We start from the raw sequence: 22,185 nt of genomic DNA, 5'->3' as shown, positions 1-22,185 counted from the left end.
TAATATTAAACGCGTAAGTAAGAATTCAATGGAGGGCGGTGTTTTAGAAAACCGTGTATTCGCAAACTATCGTCTCGCGAGAAACAAAAAAAAAAAAGGGGTGGGTGGGGGGGGAGGAGGGAAATAAAATTAATTTCAAAGAATTTGTAACGTTTTGGCAGAAAAAAAAACCCCGGAAGCGCGTCTCTATCAGAAACCGGAAGTAGGTACGACGGACAATGTTGCCCCTTCATTTCCTTGCTGCGGTTGACGGTGGTTCCTGGATTTGACGTCGTTTCAGCACGGACCGTGACCGGACCCCGGGGAGCGTAGCGGTGTGGGAGGACAACCTCCTGGGAACGGAATGGTCTCCTTCGGCGCGTTTTCGTTTACTTACATTGTAAGTTTCATTAAGTCTTTTTTTTTTTTTTTTTTTTTTTCATCTAGCTTGCGATAAAGTGTATTCATTGGTATAGCTCTAATAGCTACTTGTTTAAATGGCTTGGGTGTCGGTGTGTGTCAAAAAAAAAAAAAAAAATACATATCATCTCATGAGACTCCAATCAAAACGATGCATTGGCCCCTGCAGGAGCACCAGCACAGTTAAAGTGGAGATGTTTGTCTGACACGTTTTTTTTTGTTTTGTTTTGTCAAGCCAACACAAAGAGAGAGTGAGCTGTTGCAAAAAGCCTTGTCACAGTGTTGTGTGTGTGTTTTGTGTGACAGAGCTGACCCTTTGTGGGGGAGACCGCAGAAAGACAATGCTTCTGGCCAAGCTGAGCGCTACCAATGCACTCCGGAGGATTCACCTGGGACATCTGCATCTCCGTGCTGACCCCCTGTCAGGCTACTTTCTGAGTGTGCACGGGGAAAGGAAAAAATATGGTAACCGCACAGAGAGTAGCTGGCCAAGAAGACAGAGTGCTGTACGCACGGCACTCAGACCTCCTAAGATCCAACACAGCGGGGTGAGGACGCTTGGCCTGTCAGCAGCTTCAGTTGTGAATTCAGCACCGGCGTCTGTCCAGCCATACCTCCGACTGATGAGACTGGACAAACCTATTGGTTTGTAATTTACATTGACTCAAATGGTCTTTCGTGTGTCTGCTCCCATTTTCTTTTATCCCAGTCACCAATGATGCAGCTTTGAACGATGAATTATTCATTTAAAAGACTCAAAACTGCAAACAAAAAACAAAACACTCAGCTTCAGCTTCCTGCTGTTTTTACTAAGCAGGGATCTCAGTGTTGCTTCTGACATCCCAGAAAGCTGATTTTCAGAGCCGTGTGTTTTAGCTCAAACTTTCTGAACAGTTCAGTGGCACGACGGACACACAGATTAGTGTGGGGAAAACACTGGTAATGTTAATTTGTTTGATTAGACAAATATAGTGCAAGTGTGTTTTTTTGGTTTTTTTTTTTAAAAACTGGAACTTTTTTTTATCTTGCACTGTATTTGTGATCACTTACTGCTTAGATTCAAAACTAATTGTTTACATTAAATCCTTACCTTTAACATTTAGCTGTGTGAAGTCATTGTTTTGCCTTGGCTGTGTTGCAGGAACGTGGCTCTTATACCTCCCCTGTACATGGAGCATTGCTCTGGCTTCAGACCCGGGATGCCTTCCACACCTGGGCATGCTTTCCCTTTTTGGGACAGGTGCTCTGCTGATGAGAGGAGCAGGGTGCACCATCAATGACATGTGGGACAAAGACTTTGACAAGAAGGTACCACGTGCTGCCTTCTTTCGATCAGAACTTGCATTCCAGAAGGTCACAGTGTGTTTGTGCAGGTCGCGAGGACGGCCACTCGACCCATCGCCTCGGGGGAGGTGTCTCGGATGCAGGCGCTCGTCTTCCTGGGAGGGCAGCTCTCTTTGGCGCTGGGAGTCCTTCTGTGTCTCAATTATTACAGGTAGTCTAGTGGCCGTTTGGCCTTTCCATTGATCTTGTCCTTGATATCCAAACTTAACAAACAAAATCAAATCAATCAAATCAAATCAAACGGCCGCTAAGGCACCCAGGGAGTGGATTTACGCAGGGATGTGACGGAGTCCATTGTCCAGGCGAAGAATTGAAGTTGTGTGTATAGTTGGATCACCTGTTGTGCCTGAGCTATGTGAATGAATAAGTATTCACTTGAATTCACATGCTAAATATTACGATCAAACTAATCAACCTAAACAAAACTAAATTATTAATAAATATTACAAAAATGACAAATGAGTGGCTAACGGTGAATACAATTCCCTGAATGCAGCATCGCTTTGGGGGCAGCTTCGTTGTCCCTTGTCTTCACCTACCCTCTGATGAAGAGGATCACCTACTGGCCACAGTTTGTGCTGGGTAGGTACTGCATCATCCGATGCCTACATGTTAATATGTGCTGCTCTCATGAAAGCTGGAGTCGGTCTCTTTTTCCTTCTACTGCTTCTCCCCAGGCCTGACCTTTAACTGGGGGGCGCTGCTCGGCTGGTCCGCCGTCAAGGGCTCCTGTGATTGGTCCGTGTGCCTTCCGCTGTATTTCTCAGGAGTAATGTGGACTCTCGTATACGATACTATATATGCACATCAGGTGAAGATTTGTTCTTGCGTGATAAAAAACAATATTAAATGCAATTGGGGTTCAATGAAGGCAAGCAAGGGCCGTTATGAACTAATTAAAGTCTACAGAATACAGTTGTCTGTGTCTGTGTCTCATCTATGTTTGCATCTTTAATCTAGGACAAGGAAGATGACGTCAAAGTCGGAGTCAAATCTACAGCTCTGAGATTTCAAGAGCAAACTAAACCTTGGCTGAGTGCTTTCACAGTGGCCATGATGTCAGGACTCGTGACAGCCGGAGTCAATGCTGAGCAGACTCTCCCTTACTATGCTGTGCTGTCAGCAGTTGCTGCCCACCTCACACATCAGGTGAGAGACAATGCAGATGCTGGACGGCTGGTTGAGGCTCTGTTTCACTTTGCCCGGACTTCAACAAATCATTCTTCTCAAACCAAGAGTTTTAATAACATTCCGACCTTTCATTCAACCCTCTTTCAGATTTACACGCTGGACACGAACAAACCAGAAGACTGCTGGAGGAAGTTTGTATCAAACAGAAACCTTGGACTGTTGTTGTTTTTAGGCATTGTTGCAGGCAACTTGTGGAAAGAGAGAAAAGACACAGTGCTACTGAATGAAAAGGAAAGCAGACCAGTGCAATAATCACCGCAAACACACCCCTTTAATACTCATATTGTGACACAGTAAAAATTCTATGATTTTTCTTTGATAACTTTAAAGAGAATGGTTTGAAATCACAATGCGCAGAAAATATAAAGTTTAATGATTTTATTTGTGTTGTATTTATTGAGGATCAATGAATATTCCTATATTAAAATAAATATTTTAAGGGCTCTCCACTGCTTTTTACACTTGCACCACAGACGCAACTGATTACAATTTAGTGCAAATATAAAGTATATTTTTTTGAACTCTCAAATAGATTTTCTCTGAAATGCATCACATGTTTTTCCACCAGGGGGCAATCCTTCTTTATTGTTACTGGCAGGTAGATGTTTAAACAGACGTCAGTTGAATGGGATTGTCAGTTTACCAGTTAACTCTGCTGAGAGTCAACAGGATAATGAGCAAGACTGTGTTGCACAGTGGGGCCAAACCGATAGAGGTTGAAAATAGGACTCTCACAACTGGCAGCGTTCTAAATTCCACCGCAACCACGACGCAAGAAATAACCATTTGGGTGTTAATCCAGCCTAAGCAGGCACGCACTCTCCTCAGCGTAGCACAACCGTTGGTGCCCAGAGGCCTGTGGATGTGATGATCAGCATGGACTGCAACAGCCCAGGTCAGAAATCCCACAAAATGACCCACATGCAAGCCGTGCCACCACAGTGAGAAGGCAAAAGTCATGTACAGGGGGAGTCTATTGCACCTCGCGTACACCAGCCTGCGCAGCCAAGAAGCAGTGGTGGCGTTCCAGCGACGGGCAAACTCTGACACGCGCGTCGATGACTCAACGGTCCGGAAATCTCCATCGGAAAACTCGCTCGGCTCTCCCGTCGGACCGCCATCAAAGCCGAACCCCGCTGAGTTATTGAGACACTCGCTGATCTTCCAGTGGGAATAGTACTGGATCCTCAGCGCGACTCCCAGGCCCCAGACCCACAGGATGCCGTGGATAAAGGTGCAATCTGAGGGATTGAAGGGATTACATTTTAAAAGAACGAGAAAGAAATGCCTGAAACACTGCAGTGCCAACACCTGTGTCAACTTTAATAGAACAATGCCCAGTGGGTTGGGTGGAGGCTCGAGCTCCATCTTCTCCACCTGGGACACAAAGTAGGTGTAGGAGCACAGAGGGCCGCCAAGCAGCGTGGTGAAGCTGCACAGGTAGGCCATCAGAGGAAGAAGCGCCGCAGGGGCCCCCGGCCTGGACGAGTTGAGCGTGGAAATCACTCGTTTCTCCTGGAGGTCCAAGGACAGTGAGGTGATCCTCTGAGTGAGCAGCATCAACGATGACACGGCCAGGAAGAGTCTGAAAAATCAGCAGAGAGCAGACCGGGTGCAACATCTTGATGAATCAGTAATTGGTTTAGAATTCAGCTGCAGTGGGAGTTTGTGCCATTTTGGTGTCTTTCATGATTTGACAAAGAATCCAGTAGTGAAATAATGGCTGCAAGTGCTCTTATTTGGTCGGTCCGGTCGCATTTCTGTGGCTTGCGACAGCAACAATGTTGCCTCAGCAGCGCTTTGCCTCCCTCAGTAGCTCTCATAAGAGGACGCTGATGAATTGTTTTCACCTTCAGTCAGCAACAAACAATTTGATGAACATCATAAAAAAAAAAACAACAATTTGATTCATTTACAAAATAAGTTTACATCAAATACATTCTGATTTGATTGTGAATGTCACCCGAGCACACGAGGCATACATGTGTTTCTCACCAGGCTGATTGTCAACAGTAGCCTCCGTGCACTGCACACAGTTCAGTACCTGATGCACACGGGCTCCTGCAGGCAATACTCCTTGTACTGTAGGAGCAGATGCCACGAGGTTTGCCACAACATCTGGAGTCCAAACGCCCAGGCGTGGAGGTGGCCGTGATCCACGCGGCGCACCAGCAGAGGAAAGGCAGCAGCGGGGACGAGCAGGAGCCCGCTGTAGCCGCCCATGGTGACAACTGCCAGGACGCAACCTCCAACGCACACGCACAGGTACCTGGCGGCGATGGAGACGACACTGTGTGTTTTGCAGCCGAACAATGACTATTCAAACTCCACGATGGCGTCTGCTCTGGGAGGAAGTGAACAGACAGTCGATGAACACAGCAGAATGAACTTGTTGTATGCACGCCATACCTGTTGGTCAAGGACAAGCATCCGCACTTGGCCAGGGAATAAAAGACGAATGCAAACGGAAGAGAGAAGCACTGGTGCATTAAGAAGCGATGATGTTCCAACAACCAGCGCGTCGGACCCATGTCAGCTCCTCTGCAAGTCCCTGGTGCAAAATCGCCCCATTAAAAAGGTTGAAATGTTTGTTTTGCCATTCCACGGGTGGCCTGTAGTTACTCGCCTCTCTCTATTTACCGTCACCACACACAGCTGCGGTGGTGGTTGGGTCTTTTCTCCAGCACTATCAGGAACGATACACGCAGGTGGTCTATCAACGCGTGTCTGAGCAGCCACAGAAACCCCAAAAGGCTTTCTCAGGTTAGTACAGTAGACAGGATGTGTTTTTATCTGGATGGCAATCCACAGTTCAGCAGGGTCGGGGTCTTTGCCCACAGGGATTTTCAACGTTGCATTCCACTGAAAAGAAATGAACAGAAATTATGTTTAAAAAGGACGTATTTGACGGGAGAGAGCGCCTTGTGAACAGTCGACGCTGGCAAACAGTGCAGATGGCCTTCTCAGTGAATTCTGTTGGGGTTTGTTTTTTTTCCTCCGACACACTCTGTATCTGTACGTTCTGCATGCGGCACGCGCGTGCAATCGCCATCACCTCCTACCTAGAACTTCAATTCTCTTGGGCAAACATCGTTGTATTCACCCTTTTAACGACGTGTCCCAGTCAGGAGAAAATGCACACTGAAGGCTCGTTTGGATCAAAGTTTTGACATTTTGACAATTGTGGCTTTCAATTCTGAGGTCACTGGTCGATTTTTTTTTTTTTTAGCAGATTCAACACGGAATTGGTTGTTGATGAGGGAATAAAGGTCTGACCATGCTTCAAAGTCTATAGGAAAGCAACGTGACTGGAGCAAACGTTGCTTGCTCTTCTGTCCTTGCTCAAATTGTTGCAGACTTTGTGCTGCGTTCCATTAGGCTCTGAATTCGGATACTCCGTCACAGAATCTCGCAGAAATAAAAGACAAACGCCTCTATGGTGGACAGTACATCGGCGCACGGGCTTGCACGGGCTTTGGCGGTCTTGCGTCGCTATATATGGACACCAAAACACACACACACACACACACACACACACACACACACACACACACACACACACACACACACACACACAAAAAACAAAACAAAAAAAAAAAACAACCGAGACCATATAGTTTTACTAGAAAAATAAACAACGCGTTTGTGACGTCATTCCCAGTTTTTTTTTTTTTTTTTTTTTTTTTTTTTCAATCCAACGTCAAGGGAATCTATCACCAGGAGCGCGGACGTGTCAACATGTCGTTTCACTCCAAGACGCAGCTTGTGTAGAAAGTGATAGATTTGTGCTCTGACGCAACCTTTCACTACCTGCTTAAGTAAGTGTGTGTGTGTGTGTGTGTGTGTGTGTGTGTGTGTGTGTGTGTGTGTGTGTGTATGTGTGGAGGGGGGCGCTAATTGGACTTCGACTCCTCCACCAGAACTGCGCATTTTATGAACACTTCACTCTATTTGTCGTCTGGCTGAAGTCAGCAGAAAAGAAAAGGAACACTGACAACTGTAGGACTCGGAGGACAAACTGCCGATTATTATTATGTATGCTTTGCTATTCGACGAGATATTTACTTACGATATATTACTGGGGTCAACAACAACAACAACAACAACAACAACAGGGATAGCCAGGGATATGAACGAAAATCCCAAACTATGAGGATTTGTGTGGGTTTTATGATGAATTATGGTTTGTGATAATCAGTGATTCATCCATCCATTCATCCATCCATCCATCCATCCATCCATTCTAAGTGAACCCTGCCAATTATAACTCGGACACCCCGCAACTTAAAAAAACAAACAAACCTGCCATTCATTCAATTTTATCCTCCTCCTCTTCCTCCTCCTCTTCCTCCTCCACAGACCCGAGAGCACGTGAGGAAGTCCAGCAGCTGTTTGATCGGACCCCGCCGTTGCGTCACGCGGCATCCCTCCGTCCCATTGGCCCGCGCTTGTGCAACCGTGCCGTTGTATAAAACTCTGCACTTGTCCGCGGAGTTGGCAGAGAGTCTCCTGCAGGGGATCGCAGCAGCCTCAGCGGACGGAGCCGTCGCCGTGTCAGAGGGTCCGCTCCGCTCCGGTCCGGTTCGGTTCGGTTCGGTTCGTTCGGTGTTGTGTTGTTCCGCAGACTCTTCCGTCCGCCCGCCCGCCCGTCCGCCCGCGCGGCACCGAGTTGATCCACCAAGATGCAGAGCTGCGCCAAGTCGTGGGGGATCTTCCTGGCCAGGTCGGCGACTCCCGGCGCACCGTGCAGGCATCTGAGCGCCGAGAGCCGCGTGCTTTGGAAACTTCAGTGCAGGACCCGCAGCCGCGGCGCAGTGCCGGCGACTCTGAGCCGGGGCGTGAGGACGTCGGCGGCGGTGGCATCCTCCAGGCAGATCGAGAGGTTGTTGCCCAGGCATGATGATTTTGCAGAGCGGCACATTGGTCCAGGTGAGCGGGAGAAAAGAGAGATGCTGGATGCTCTTGGAGTCGAGGTAAGACTTCTACTGTTTATTTATTTATTTATTTATTTATTTTAAACATGCCATCGCCTAAATAGATCTGTTGCAATCAGTCCAACTGACCAAAGCAAACAAACAAACAAACAAAAAAAAACCCAACAACAACACAACCCTCAGATTGGAGGAGTATCTTCAATGCTTTTGCACGTTGTTTTGTGGATTTAATAGACGCAAAATTCGTCTTGTTTGTTTCCCATCTCTCTCACACAGTCGCTGGACCAGTTGATAGAAAACACAGTGCCGAGCTCCATCCGTATGCAGCGCAGCATGAAAATGGATGACCCAGTGTGTAAGTTGACCCTCCGCGGTTTTTTTTTTGTTGTTTTTTTTAAAGCCGCCTTTCACACAAACACACCAGCCCTTCGATCAATTCATACGACACCTCTTCTTTTTGTTTTCTTTTTTTCTTTTTTTTTTTTTACTACACAAACAATATATTTAATAATTCTAACCAAACTGCCCTGCGAGCTGGGCTTTGTATTCGTCCCATTCATCGCCTCCTGCTGCTTTGCATGGCTGAGCCCTCTCTGCCCCCCTTCATGAGTGGCTGAAATGTAGGTTGCACCTCTATTGTTGCGCCGCTGCGTGCGCGCTTCTTCCTCCGCCGCCGAGTCTTCCTGTGAACATATTTGGAGTTGTTTTTGCGAAACTCGGCGAGCGGCACCAATCTCCTGTTGGGAGCCGATGCTCATAGGATGGCAACTGGAGTGTAAAGTTAAGCCTTGTGCTGCGACTCCCAAGTCCAGTTCAATCTGGTTGCAGCGTTCACATTACATCACAGCCGAGGGGGTTCCTAATAAGGTGACTTCTGTGTGTTTTGCATTGTGATTTGCCAGGGTGTTTTTTTCTCTTCTCCAATCTGCTCTTTTGCAATATGCAGACATTTCAGGGACACCATACAGATTTCTTTTTATTTTATTTTATTTTTTTAATTTTATTAGATGAAGAGAATCTTGGTTTATTTAAATCCTGAACGATATAAAAGAGGGAATTGCTCACGCCGTGGTGGCTGAGTTATATTTTCTGGCACCCACTGCCCTCATATGTTGTTTGAAAATGAAAAAGGTTTAGGAGCTTGTTGATTATACGAAGAACTGGCCGTGGCACGGGCACGAGCTGAGCGGCTTTGGTTTCAAATGAACCTCACGTTTGTAGCGGCAGTCAGAAAACACATTGTGTGGTGCTGCCAGAGGAATTGAATAAGCAGCCCATGTGACGGTGCACATTGTGTCAGAATTACTCAGAACGCTTCATATCGGGAATGTCGGGTGACTTCTCATTCCTCCCCAAACGTGCAATTACAAATTCCACGTTTGGGATCAATTTCTATACGTTTCAATCATTGATGGAGGGGCCTGACTGTTGGCTTCAAAGTGCTGCTTTCACAATGAACACAAAAGAATATTCCAGTGATGATCATGATGAGTGAGAAAGCAACAAGCCCACATGTCGTAATGATAATAATGAGTCACATGGAGTCAGTCAATAGGTAGGCGGCAGACGTCAGTGTATTCCACAACTGGGCACAGCTCACACATCAACGCTGCTTTAAGTGGAGAAATGGCAAATCCCCAGGTTGGCTTTCCCATATGACCCCCCCCCGACTCTGTCAGCTTCCATCACGCAGCAAGCCATGCTGAAGGAACAGACTGGAGGCCGAACTGGTTTTCTGCTTGTTCAGCTATGGAGGGCTTCAGTTTGCAAAGCCAGCGAGGGATTCGCTCCCCAACAATGGAGCCCCTGGATGCTTCTGAATCAGGCCTTTTCTGCTGCCCCGCGGACCGCCGGGACCATGGGAAAGCAGTTCCCCTTCCCCAAACCCCAAAATACACACTAACAGCTTCTCCTCAACAGGCTGATATCCCTAATGACTAAACCCCTTCTCTCCTCAAAGTGAATTTGACCTACTCAGCACCTTAAAGGAAACACTTGTCCAACCCCCTCCCCCCTCCTCCTGTCACCCCCTCCTTTATTTATTTATTTATTTATTTATTTATTTATTTATTTTAATGGGGAAGCTGTAAATATCCACTTGTATACTGGCTACAATTCCTCTAAGCAACTTCTTTTTTGGAAAGCAGCAGCAGTCTGGGTCAGGCAGTATTGTCCATTCCTTGAGTTGCTAGGCAGCTCGGCGGGCCAGAGGAATCTCCAAGGCTGCTTGTGCCGGTCTAGAACTTTGGTACGGTGCCCAAGAATTGGCACAAGTGCCTGACTAACAGGAAATACACCTCGGGCGAATTCTTCTCCGGATTTCTGCTTCCACGCAGACCAGAGACTCGCCTCTGTGTGTATTTGTTGCCTTTCTGAACCACTTTGTCAGCGACGTGGGACCCTTTGGTCCGCCGCGACGTGGCCGCGCTGCGCGGTCACATGCAACGCGGGCCGATCTAATCGGGCCAGACGACCTGTCTCTCACGTGAGGGCTGGGGTGCTCTTCATTATGAGCCGTGCGACGTGTCTCATTTCATGAATTTGCCGGACTGCAAATGTATCACGTGTTGCTGAGAATGCGACTTGCAGCGGAGGGAACCGGGGAGGTTCTGGTGAAAAATGTCAACGTAATAGAACTTCCTCTTCATCTGCAGTCATGCTCATGGGATTTATTTTTTAGGTCTCTGTTACGACATATGAAAACATGACATAGATATATTTTAAATATCACCCTTCTAAGCTGAAATTATACGATGAATGATTTCCCAGGTGAGAACGAGATCCTGGAGTCCCTGCAGAAGATTGCGTCCATGAACAAAGTGTGGCGCTCCTACATCGGCATGGGCTACTACAACTGCTCGGTGCCGCCTCCCATCCAGCGCAACCTCCTGGAGAACTCGGGCTGGTGAGTTGTCCTCGGGCGAACTCCTCCTCCTCCTCCTCCTCAGCCCGGCTGCTACCTCGGCTTGTGATCAGGAGTATTTAAAATTCAAAACATGTGAGAGCGGGAACGCCACGCATTTGCCTGCCCCATGATTCACTTTTTTTTTTTTTTTTTATAGATCTTCCCCAGAATTTGACTTCCTTCCAAATTCACTCGTCACGCGACCTGGTGTGCGATTATGCCCTTCCTGTTGTCTCCTTCTCAGGGTGACTCAGTACACACCCTACCAGCCGGAAATCTCCCAGGGTCGCCTGGAGTCGCTCCTCAACTACCAGACCATGATCTGTGACATCACAGGCTTGCCGGTGGCCAACGCCTCCCTGCTGGACGAGGGAACGGCCGCCGCCGAGGCCATGCAGCTCTGCCACAGGTGATGCACAGCGACCGCCCCCCCTCCCCCTCCCACTCTCTCCCCCTCCTCTCTCTCTCTCTCTCTCTCTTCCCTGATGAGTTCAACTAAGCGCTGCGTTTCTCTCTTTCTTTTGCGTTCCGCTCCCTGCAGACAGAACAAGAGAAGAACCTTCTACATCGACCCGCGCTGCCATCCGCAGACTATTGCCGTGGTGCAAACCAGAGCCAAGTACGTAGTTGATGTGCGGCTGTCAAAGCAAATTACCGCCGCAAGAGCCGAGGTTACAAGTCCACAATGGTTCCAGGCTAATTTTTTGTGTTTTTGTTTTTTGGCTGGGGGGGGGGGGGCTGTTTGGTTTAGTTGAATATGGCAGCTTGCCAGTTTTGTCCAATTCAAAATGTGATCGATCGGTTTCAAACAGCGAGAGGTTTTTTCCGACCCGCCTGGTCCCAGATATCCACCGCTAGTCAAACGTTTGGACACGCCTTCTCATGCATTTCTTTCACGAGACATCAACTATATGAGCATGATATGTGTCATTATTCAGCAAAGAAAAACACTCTTAATAACTCTAAATATGCTTTTTATGAAAGGTGTCTATTTGGAAGAATTTCAATATAAAAGTGTGTTTGAGTTATTTTTCCACTTTTATTGTTTCCTCCATAATTCCACGTGTGTTCATGCGTAGTTTTGATGCCTTCAGTGAGAAAGTGCCGTGTCAACGGTCATGAGAATGAAAGGAAAGACATGGGGTTCATAGGGTGTGTTCAGACTGTTGACTGGCAGTGTAGTAGAAGAAGAATAAATGGAGTCAGGAAGGAATGTGAAGTCTTCCAGCGTGTGACGTCCCAAACGGTCTGGCCGTGCACACAAAGAACACGTTTCCCCGTCTGGCTCGCAGCTACATCGGAGTGAAGACAGTGCTGAAGCTGCCACATGAGATGGACTTCAGTGGGAAGGATGTGACTGGCGTGCTCTTCCAGTATCCAGACACCGATGGCCGGGTGGAGGACTTCACCGCTCTGGTGGACCGGGCTCACAAAGCAGGGGTAAGAATGGGTTGGCAGTGGCTCAGCCACCCCCCCCCCCCCCTCACCCCCTGCTGTCTGGAATAATGACTTTTTAAAATGAATTAGATTTTTCCTATTAAAAATCTAGTTTCCTCTCAGTGTGGCTTTGGCTTTGTTGGTCTGAGCAGTCATTCTGGATTGGATCTGATTTTAGATCTTTTTTTTCTTTTTTTTTTTGGACACAAGGAGCAGCGGAGGAGCCTCACACGATGAATTAGTTTAAAATGATGAATGTTGAATTAAAAAAAAAAAAAAAGTTTAGCCCTCTGCTTGTAACCTTCCACGTGTTCAGAAGACGATAAAAACAAAATGACTGACTGGAGGTCACAGAGGGTAAAATAACGCCTGGGTGCCCCTCGTGACATCCCATAATGCTGAATTGCACACACTGTGTGTGTGTGTGTGTGTGTGTGTGTGTGTGTGTGTGTGTGTGTGTGTGTGTGTAGGCGCTGGCCTGCTGTGCCTCTGACCTGCTGGCTCTCTGCGTGCTGCGTCCTCCCGGTGAGTTTGGCGTGGACATCGCGCTGGGCAGCGCGCAGAGGTTCGGGGTGCCCCTCTGCTACGGCGGCCCTCACGCCGCCTTCTTCGCCGTCAGAGACAACCTGGTGCGCATGATGCCCGGTCGGATGGTCGGAGTCACCAGGTGGGCGCCGTGCCCCTCCCCCTGAGGGAATCGGAGAAGAGACTGGGGTAGAGGGGGGGGTTGAATGTTCCGACTCGGACGTGAGTCTGAGTGTTGAATGCTGAACGTGTTGACCCTTCAGGGACGCGGCCGGTAAGGAGGTGTATCGCCTGGCCTTGCAGACCCGAGAGCAGCACATTCGCAGAGACAAGGCGACCAGCAACATTTGCACTGCGCAGGTAAGAATCAAAGGATTGATTGTCTTCTTCTCCCCCAGTAGCTAGCAAACAAAAAAACAAACAAACAAACAAACAAACAAAGAAGAGTCGTCCTCATGTGTCCTGTCTGACCTCTGACCTGCAGGCTCTGCTGGCCAACATGGCGGCTATGTTTGCACTGTACCACGGCCCACAGGGGCTCAAACACATCGCCGAGAGGACGCACAGTGCAGCTCTGATCCTTGCAGAAGGTAACAGAAGGCCCTCATTTCTCCTTTGGCTTTTTTTTCATCCAACCAACACAGGAAATATTTTTGTTGTTTTGGTAAATTGTGAATTGGGAAGTCTTTCTGGCCGTTGGAACCACAATGAAGACGCAGAGTCACAAACGTAGCTGCGGGAACATTTTGAAGCGGCGTCCGTTGTCCCCCCGCCCCCTCTAACTGTTTTTGTCCTCTGGCCGCAGGCGTGAAGAGAGCGGGGCACCGCCTCCACAGCGACGTGTTCTTCGACACGCTCAAGATCACCTGCAGCGTCGCGGCCAAAGACATCTTGGAGCGAGCCGCCCAGAGGGAGATCAACATCCGGGTGTACAGCGAGGGGGTGGTGGGTGCCCACAGAGGCTTGGTTTCTATGTTGACAGCGGCGCCGGAAAGGATCCACTGCGGTGTGAATGCGTGTCTCTGAATGCTCTCCTCTGGAACCGCAGCTGGGAGTCTCTCTGGACGAGACGGTGACGGAGAGGGACCTGGACGACCTGCTCTGGGTCTTTGGCTGCGAGTCCTCGGCCGTACGTACAATCACACCATCACCCCGCTGCTGTTTGCAGTTCTGTTAGACCGCCGGTTCATTTAATCAAACAAACAAACAAAAACAACCCCCCCCCGAGGCTTTGGAGATTCACGGCAGGGGTGCAACCGGCTGTATTTCCAGGAGCTGATCGCTGAGCAGATGGGTGAGCGGGTGAAGGGCATCATGGGAAGTCCTTTCAAGAGGACGAGCAAGTACCTGACGCACCAGATCTTCAACAGGTGAGCCTTCAAACAGCACAGCTTCCCACTAATTCGTATCCGCCTTGTTTGGAATTTGGAATTGACTTTTTTCGGCCGATTGTGACATTTTTATACAAACGCAAACCAAAGATTCCAGAGCAGTGACTTGGGATTGGAAAGCTGTCTGTGTAGGCCACTGGGCCGCTTTGACAGAGTTTCACCTTTCATCCAAAGAGCTCTCAGGTCTTCACTTCTTCACCACTCCACATGTGAGTGGTTTGGTTACGTTGACGGTGTGGAAAAAAAACCCCCAAAGGAGTCACACAAGGAGTGAGCCACTCAACACTCAACACAGCAGCAGCGCCTCCTGGGGGTGAGGTGGGGGGCGGGGGGGGGGGGGGGGGCAGCAGGGAAACGCAGTGACCGAGAAGGTAGTGCAGTCACTCAGGAGTTCACTCCTTCATCACAGTGATGAAGGACACCAACTGGAAGACATCTTATCAAACCTCTGAATATCTAATCTCTAATAAAAGGCCAATCTTTTCTTAATCAGAGGTTTTATTGCCCCGATGCTGCTTTTCCATGATGCAGTTTGAGCTCCGTTGGCTTTGACTTGACTCCAGTCCCTTGACATTACTGTCGGCCGTCAGCTCGGAGACCCGATGGACCTTCTTGTTGCGGGTCGCTGTGTGTAGTTCCCTCTGAATCCTCGGCACCCGCTCGCTGGGCTGGGAATGAAAAGGCACGGTGGCTGTTGCCAGGTTTTTTTTTTCCTGTCGTCCGTGGCCTTCACTTTGCTGACAAAGTGTACCATCGTCTGCCCACAGGCTCCGCCTTCTGTGTTCGCTTTTGCACAATGTTACCTAACAGTTACCGGAAGCCGGAGCGTTTCAGTTAATCCCAAACCTGTCTCCTCTGCGGGTTTATTCATTGTCTGGTGGTCCTCAGCTATCACTCTGAGACCAACATCGTGAGATACATGAAGCGTCTGGAGAACAAGGACATCTCCCTGGTGCACAGCATGATCCCGCTGGTCAGTGTCGCCTCAACCCAGAACACACACAGTCAGAATAAACATCAACATTTGCTCAAACTTCCGTGCGCTTGGTTCTTGTTTTTTTCCAATCAGGGCTCCTGCACCATGAAGCTGAACAGCTCCTCAGAGCTCATGGTGAGTCGTGCACGACGGTCTGGGATGAAGTATCGACTTCAACTGTTCTAACTCTTCTAAATCTAAGAAGAAGGAAAAAAAAAAAAAATCTCCTCTGCTCTCGCAGCCAATCACCTGGAAGGAGTTTGCCAACGTTCACCCCTTTGTGCCGCTGGAGCAGGCGGAAGGCTACCAGAAGCTCTTCAGGCAGCTGGAGAGGGATCTCTGTGAGGTGACGGGATACGACAAAATCTCCTTCCAGCCAAACAGGTGAGCCTGACGGGTGCGGTCGCTGCAACACGCGCAGCTCTGAAGATCGGCGCTTTGTGATGTCACAAGGGGGGGAAACCGATACCTCGCTTCTAAACACGCGGAAGGTCCAGCAAAGCGTCTCCGTTAATGGGAAAACTAAAATGGATCTCACCCGGATCCAAGAGTTGTATTTTTTCTTTTTTTTTTATGGGATGTATAATCTGGTGTGCACGGCTGCAACCGCTGGAGTCCAGGGTGAAGCATAAAGTTTGAATATGATCAGAGGTTTGATTTCATCCAGTTAGAACTCCTCCAGTTCCACGAGAACTAAAGAGACTTTTCAACAAGTCGCATTGAACAAGCAGTATCTCTCAGTAGTCCACTGCACGCACACGCACACGCACCCCCCCGCCGCCGTCTATCGCCACTTATCAGCCTCATGTCGGCTGTAATTCTGCCACAGCAGCGTGGGGAGATACGGCGCAGTCGCCTCATCTCACCAGTTTCTCCTCTTTTGGTAATGTGTGCTCGCTGATCTTTGAACCGGGCAGAGGTAAGGAACAGTTCAGGTGCAGCTTTCGTACGTGACCACCCGCCCTGTGTGTGTGTTTGCCCTCGTCCTGCAGCGGCGCCCAGGGCGAGTACGCCGGCCTCGCCGCCATAAAAGCCTACCTGAACTCGACGGGACAGAGCGGCAGGAACGTAAGTGCCGACGCTCGCTCGCATGCTAGCCCGCCGCTGGCACAAGCACACCAAACTGTCTGCACAAAGTATTAAATCGTAAAATCCCTGGAATATTCATCTTCAAAGTGTCGATGAGGCAAGGCAACTTCATTTGCACGGCACATTTCCGCAAAGAAGGCAACTCAAAGTGCTTCACATATTAGCAAATAAAAAGCAAACATTGTTTAAAAACAAGAGAAAAGGAATTAAAACACAGGGACAGAACGACTGAAACAAGAAGTAAAGCAGAGTAAAAAGATATCAAGTAACAGAATAATGTTACAGTGCAGTTAAAGTGCAGCATGAGGAGCTCGTGCCACAAATGCAAGGGTACACGCGCCAGCTAGCTTAGCTTAGCGCCGAGATGTGGCAGAGGTCGGGGTACGCCAGCTAGCTTAGCTTAGCACCGAGATGTGGCAGAGGTCGGGGTCCGCCAGCTAGCTTAGCTTAGCGCCGAGATGTGGCAGAGGTCGGGGTCCGCCAGCTAGCTTAGCTTAGCGCCGAGATGTGGCAGAGGTCGGGGTCCGCCAGCTAGCTTAGCTTAGCGCCGAGATGTGGCAGAGGTCGGGGTCCGCCAGCTAGCTTAGCTTAGCGCCGAGATGTGGCAGAGGTCGGGGCAGGATTGTAAGTGTAAGAACATGGAAGCTAAGGTGGCAGCCTCCTGGAGGCGCCTGCAGCCACGCCAGATCATCAGAAGGCGGAGATCTCAAACAACAGCAAAGCTCGAACCCGGTCCAGTAGCCCCGCACCTCAAGGCTAAAACCACAACGGCTTTAGCATTTAATAAAAGTGCTCTATCGTCACAACGTACACGTTAGCGTCACGTGTGTGCAGGGACATGTAACGCAGAGCAGAGACCCCCCCACCATCACCCCACCCCCACCCCTGCCCCACTCAGGTTCATTGTGCACAGTGCAACAGGTCGCTTCGACATCACACATTAACGTGTCACACATATTCTCCTTCCTCTCGGCGGCGCGCTGATTAGCAGTAGCTGTCCCGGGACGAGGGCCCAGATAAGGCCGAACCCCCTCGCAGATTAACCACCGGCTGACTAAAGTGTTCTGTCCTGTGTTTCTTAACGGCTCCCTCATCAGTGCAGCCCAGATAAGTGCAGTGATCTCTGAGAACGAGTCAAGGTCCAAACTCCCAGTCCGTTTGTGCAAACACACGGACGCAGACTGTGATCCCGCCTCAGGCAACCGGCCTCCCAAGATTCCATATTTGGGAATTCTTTCTTCTTGACTTGAGTCACCGCTGTAACCGGCCCAGCAGCCAGTTAGTCAGCGTTACCCAACACGCGGCGGCTCTGACCTTTGCAATTTTCTGTTTGCTGAATGTCACGAGGGCCACATTATTAGGGAGCGCACAATTAACTCATGCTCGGTTGCACGTGAAAGACAGCAGGAGGGAGTCGGCCGGATCGCAGTCTGATCAAGTCATGCAGCAAATTCCCACTCAGTCGTACACTTGTGTTTCCTGTTAGAATGACACATCACCTCCGGCCCATATACTTATTGAAAGCTTAAAACATAAAGACTCTTTCTTGCGTCAATGCATTTCTGAACAAAACCGACGTTTGCTTTAAAAGATAAATTGTCCCGATATTTTTGCAGCTCTAAAAAAAAAAAAAAAAAGACCCCAAATGACCCCAAGTTGAATAAATAATCAGTCCACGGTGTTTCTCTCTGATTCTACTTTTTCCCCCACTGGTAGTCTTCATTATATTTTCATCTCTCCCACCCAAGGTGTGTCTCATCCCCAAGTCGGCCCACGGCACCAACCCCGCCAGCGCTCAGATGGCCGGCATGAAGGTCCAGGTGGTGGAGGTGGACAAAGACGGCAACATCGACCTGGCCCACCTGCGGAACCTGGTGAGAGCAGGACACTCCCGCTCGGCCCTCCCTGACGAGGGAATCCCGACTTCTCAAAACGGCAGCGGACTCCCACGCGGAAGCCTTGGATGGGAAAAGGTCCCAGCGGGACGCTATCGTCGGGTTATCTCGCTCGATTGGCCCTCAGGACCTTCCGAGAAAAGAACTGGAATGCCATTCTCTCATGTTGAATTGTGGGGCACAGTGTTTTTGGAGCCTGGCCAGCTCTAGTTAAAGCTTCACTGTTGATACATTTATTTATTGATTGATTTTTCTTTCTTTTTTACTTCCTTTCTTGTTTTCTTGCTGTCTTCTTTTCTTTCTTTCTCTCGTTTTCTTTCTTGTTTTGTTTCTTTACTTTTTTCTTTCTTTTCTTTCTTACTTACTTTCTTTACTTTCTGTTTTGCTTTCTTGTTCTCTTCTCCTCTCTCTGTCTTTCCTTCCTTCCAGGCGGACAAACACAAGGCCAGCCTGGCAGCCATGATGCTCACCTACCCCTCCACCTTCGGGGTGTTTGAGGAGCACGTCGGGGAGGTGTGTGATCTCATCCACGCCCACGGCGGCCAGGTGTACCTGGACGGCGCCAACATGAACGCTCAGGTGAGACGGCCCGACGACGCTCTAAATAGAACAAAAGCTTTGCGTGCAGAACAATCGCAGATAAGCGTTATCGTGTCGTAAAAAAAAAAAAAAGAACAACCTTTGCACTCTATAAAATGCAAATCGGGTTTATTGCGCAATGTCTTCCTCGGCCAATCACAGGCTGAGTTGATGTCCCAGCCCCCTGTGACGTTTAAAGGGAAAGTTCACGCATGGATCGTACCTCCCTCTGACCTATTGACCTTTCTGAGTTGGTTCTGATAGGAGTAGGAGAGGCGGAGCCTTCACTCAGACATGAATTCAGATATTACTGTGGTGCTGCATCCACAGTGAACACAGTCATCAATCCAAACTTGTACTGTAAAAAATGTTTTACAATATGGTTTAATCTTTATTATTTTTTTATTGTATAGCTAAAAGTAGTATTCCTACTGGAGTACTCCCTGATGATGTTGTTGCATTGGATCAATATTATCTTAAAAACAATAATAATAAAAAAAAAGCATCATAAATTGTCATTTAAAAAACAGAAAGAAATAGTTCCTATCGCAGCGTGTACAACTGACCCGCCTGTGTCAGAGTGTCTGTCTGCAGATGATGGACATAAAGGAACAACATGTAAAAAAATAAAAGCACAAAAAACATTTGTTATATTTGATTGATTGTCTGTTCAGATCTGTTGAGCCATAATTGGAATCTCCTCCCTCCTCCCTCCTCCCTCCCAGGTGGGGCTGTGCCGGCCAGCAGACTACGGCTCTGACGTGTCTCATCTCAACCTGCACAAGACCTTCTGCATCCCCCACGGCGGAGGCGGGCCCGGCATGGGTCCCATCGGAGTGTGAGTCAGACGACGTGGACCAAACACGAGGATCACGAGCAGTGAAAAACCTGTGTGAGAGCACCTGTGTCCCGGTCCAACAGGAAGGCCCACCTGGCTCCCTTCCTGCCCAGTCACCCGGTGGTCCCCATGCAGTCGGTGGACAGCAGCAGCTCGCTGGGAACCATCAGCGCAGCGCCCTGGGGCTCCAGCGCCATCCTGCCTATCTCCTGGGCCTACATCAAGGTCAGTGCGCAAAGTGGAGACGCTTCCACTGAGAGAGGGGGGGGGGGAGATAAAAAAAAGAGTCAGTGCAACCTGCAGGGGGCGACGGTCATGTGGGAAATTATCAGACATCACAATTAATATAAATAACTGGATAAACACCAGCAGCACATTGAATGCACTGTGTGTGTGTGTGTGTGTGTGTGTGTGTGCAGATGATGGGGGCCAGGGGCCTGGTGCATGCCACCGAGGTGGCCATCCTCAATGCCAACTACATGGCCAAGAGGCTGGAGGGTCACTACAAAATCCTCTTCAGGGGCAGGAAAGGTAGAGCGGGGGAACCTGGTCACTGTCGCACTGATTATAGCCGTGTCTCCTCTACACTGTTTTCATTAACCTGAAAGTACCGCCCCCACCTGTGTGTGTGTGTGTGTGTGTGCAGGTTTCGTCGCCCACGAGTTCATCCTGGACGTGAGGCCCTTCAAGAAGACGGCAAACATCGAAGCCGCCGACGTGGCCAAGAGGTTGCAAGACTACGGTAGGAGGACCCGTTTCTATTATTGTTTTATTTTGAAATAGTCCTTTAAATTTTCAGAAAAAGAAAAGTCTGAGTGATGGTACGTTTTTGTGGCTGGACCTGGTCCAGGTTTCCACGCACCCACCATGTCCTGGCCGGTGGCCGGCACTCTGATGATCGAGCCCACGGAGTCGGAGGACAAGGCGGAGATGGACCGCTTCTGCGACGCCCTGCTGGGGATCAGACAGGAGATCTCCGACATCGAGGAGGGCAGGATGGACTCGCGCGTCAACCCTCTCAAGGTGCGACTGGCGCCGCATGTTCTCTGTGAAATAATCAGCAATGAAATAAAGGAGGGGTGAGACAGGAAGTGAGACACGTGTCACCCCCCCCGCAGATGGCTCCTCACTCCCTGGCCTGTGTGTCCTCCTCCAAGTGGGACAGACCGTACTCCAGGGAACACGCCGCTTTCCCGCTGGTCAGTCTTCCTCCACACACATTCGCAGTCTATGTCGCCCTCTAGTGGCCAGAAACGATACCTGCACAATTCGAATAATAATTAAAAAAAAAAAATCTAACTTCTAAAAAAAGAAGTTCATAAATTGTTACTTTTATTTACAAATGATCTCATTCACTCAGCTTCTGCAGCAGACAGAACGGGGGGACAAAGTAACTTTTAATGTTTAATTTTCAGCACCGATAACTTGAAAAACAAACAAAACAACAACAACATACCTTGAGATCTTTTCTATTAGTCCACTCTGTGAAGACCGAGACGCTAAACATCCCTCTTCCTGGCCTCGCTCTCTCGCAGCCTTACATCAGACCCGAGACCAAATTCTGGCCGAGCATCTCCAGGATCGACGACATCTACGGCGACCAGCACCTGGTGTGCACCTGCCCGCCCATGGAGGCGTATGAGTCTCCGTACGAGGAGAACCGGGCCTCGTCGTAGGCGACCCTCCTCCGCGCGTTCAGCACTCGTGTGCTCGGTGAAAAATCTGAGAGGAGGATTAAAATAAGACAAACCAACACTTACAGGCTCTAAATATTAAATGTTATCCACCGCTACGCCCCCCCCCCCCCCCCCCCCCTCGGACCAAAGGTGCAGCTTTTTCTCCTCCAGGTGGCAAAAAGCGCAGTGCACCCGTAGGCAGCAAGCTCGACCTGCCACCTGAAACACTGGACTATTTCATTTGTGAGCCCGCCCCCCTCCGAGTTTTACCAATAAAAACGCCCCCTAGTGCCTCAGTTTATTTTGTGTAAAATAGCTGCCTCGACTCTCCCACCCTTATTTTTTATTTCAAACATTTAACAAATGAGCTAGTTTACCATGGGCCTTTTTTTGTTCTGTTTTGTTAATATTCATTCTGTGAGGAAGTGTCTCGATGTGCGCCGTCACCTTTGTTGGCAGTAGACGACGAAGGTCTCCAACTAACACTTTTCTAATCTGATCTGTCCCCAGTGTCGACGCAAATGTAATAAACGTTTGTTTTAAATTGTACGCCTGCTTTTCTGTGGTCGTTTTTGGGCAACAGTGCCGCCCAGTGGTGACCAAGGGGACTGAACATTTTCAACTTTTGCAGTGTGTGGGCCTCTCAACAATTCAGCAGTTGGGTTACATAACTGAAAGGTTCCACAAATACCCCACATCCTGGGATCAGTTTCACGTTCACGCGGGGGAAGGAAGACTTGGGAGAGCGGAGAGCAGAGAGCGACCACTGCAATGGTTGATCTCTGAAACCTTTGGGACTGGAAGTCAACACAAAACGTTCTCAGCATTCTGCACACGCTGACTTGAGAGTGCAGGTGGAACTCTGGCATCCATGGCGGCACTCAGGGTGCGTCTCCTGGCAGAGGGAAGCACTTCAAGGAACGAGTTGTACACGTTTTACACGGAGGAGTCCTCAGCGGTGCACTTCATTGGCTCTGGGTAACTTTTCCACCATAAAAGTATGATT

The 22,185-nt window shown here is 49.1% G+C and overlaps 3 protein-coding genes across 3 annotated transcripts; 2 read left to right on the top strand and 1 right to left on the bottom strand.

Moving 5' to 3' along the window:
* Positions 1-186: 186 nt before the first annotated feature.
* Positions 187-3,378, top strand: coq2 (coenzyme Q2 4-hydroxybenzoate polyprenyltransferase). Its single transcript, XM_076023006.1, has 8 exons — positions 187-379; positions 706-1,044; positions 1,541-1,707; positions 1,773-1,894; positions 2,240-2,325; positions 2,421-2,554; positions 2,704-2,892; positions 3,022-3,378. Exons 2-8 carry the CDS (start codon positions 741-743, stop codon positions 3,184-3,186), a joined length of 1,167 nt encoding a protein of 388 aa, XP_075879121.1. The 5' UTR covers positions 187-379; positions 706-740; the 3' UTR covers positions 3,187-3,378.
* On the bottom strand, positions 3,176-5,624 carry mboat4 (membrane bound O-acyltransferase domain containing 4). Its single transcript, XM_076023004.1, has 3 exons — positions 5,344-5,624; positions 4,979-5,203; positions 3,176-4,519 (listed from the first exon to the last, which is right to left on the bottom strand). Exons 1-3 carry the CDS (start codon positions 5,463-5,465, stop codon positions 3,574-3,576), a joined length of 1,293 nt encoding a protein of 430 aa, XP_075879119.1. The 5' UTR covers positions 5,466-5,624; the 3' UTR covers positions 3,176-3,573.
* Positions 5,625-6,635: 1,011 nt separating this feature from the next.
* On the top strand, positions 6,636-21,728 carry gldc (glycine dehydrogenase (decarboxylating)). Its single transcript, XM_076023002.1, has 26 exons — positions 6,636-6,752; positions 7,294-7,907; positions 8,145-8,223; positions 10,638-10,773; positions 11,018-11,182; positions 11,315-11,392; positions 12,066-12,213; positions 12,681-12,877; positions 12,999-13,095; positions 13,220-13,325; positions 13,541-13,680; positions 13,784-13,864; positions 14,008-14,105; positions 15,015-15,099; positions 15,196-15,237; positions 15,344-15,486; positions 16,095-16,170; positions 17,940-18,065; positions 18,516-18,665; positions 19,391-19,503; positions 19,587-19,728; positions 19,923-20,034; positions 20,150-20,245; positions 20,354-20,526; positions 20,622-20,702; positions 21,039-21,728. Exons 2-26 carry the CDS (start codon positions 7,617-7,619, stop codon positions 21,177-21,179), a joined length of 3,096 nt encoding a protein of 1,031 aa, XP_075879117.1. The 5' UTR covers positions 6,636-6,752; positions 7,294-7,616; the 3' UTR covers positions 21,180-21,728.
* The last annotated feature ends 457 nt before the right edge of the window (positions 21,729-22,185 follow it).

This window comes from Nelusetta ayraudi, unplaced genomic scaffold (assembly GCF_046127955.1).
Source record: "Nelusetta ayraudi isolate G7.1 ecotype Tasmania unplaced genomic scaffold, CSIRO-AGI_Nayr_v1 ptg000014l, whole genome shotgun sequence".
In the NCBI taxonomy this organism is placed as follows: domain Eukaryota; kingdom Metazoa; phylum Chordata; class Actinopteri; order Tetraodontiformes; family Monacanthidae; genus Nelusetta; species Nelusetta ayraudi.
This window is presented reverse-complemented; position numbering and strand designations above follow the sequence as displayed.

Coding starts and splice junctions, on each gene's coding strand:
- mboat4 (XM_076023004.1), bottom strand. CDS start 5,465: ATGGGTCCGACGCGCTGGTTGTTGGAACATCATCGCTTCTTAATGCAC. Junction 5,204..5,343: donor TGCTTGTCCTTGACCAACAG/GTATGGCGTGCA, acceptor CATCGCCGCCAG/GTACCTGTGCGTGTGCGTTG. Junction 4,520..4,978: donor CAGGAGCCCGTGTGCATCAG/GTACTGAACTGT, acceptor CTGATTTTTCAG/ACTCTTCCTGGCCGTGTCAT.
- coq2 (XM_076023006.1), top strand. CDS start 741: ATGCTTCTGGCCAAGCTGAGCGCTACCAATGCACTCCGGAGGATTCAC. Junction 1,708..1,772: donor ACAAAGACTTTGACAAGAAG/GTACCACGTGCT, acceptor GTGTTTGTGCAG/GTCGCGAGGACGGCCACTCG. Junction 2,555..2,703: donor ATACTATATATGCACATCAG/GTGAAGATTTGT, acceptor TCTTTAATCTAG/GACAAGGAAGATGACGTCAA.
- gldc (XM_076023002.1), top strand. CDS start 7,617: ATGCAGAGCTGCGCCAAGTCGTGGGGGATCTTCCTGGCCAGGTCGGCG. Junction 13,681..13,783: donor GGGTGTACAGCGAGGGGGTG/GTGGGTGCCCAC, acceptor CTGGAACCGCAG/CTGGGAGTCTCTCTGGACGA. Junction 15,238..15,343: donor ACAGCTCCTCAGAGCTCATG/GTGAGTCGTGCA, acceptor CTGCTCTCGCAG/CCAATCACCTGGAAGGAGTT.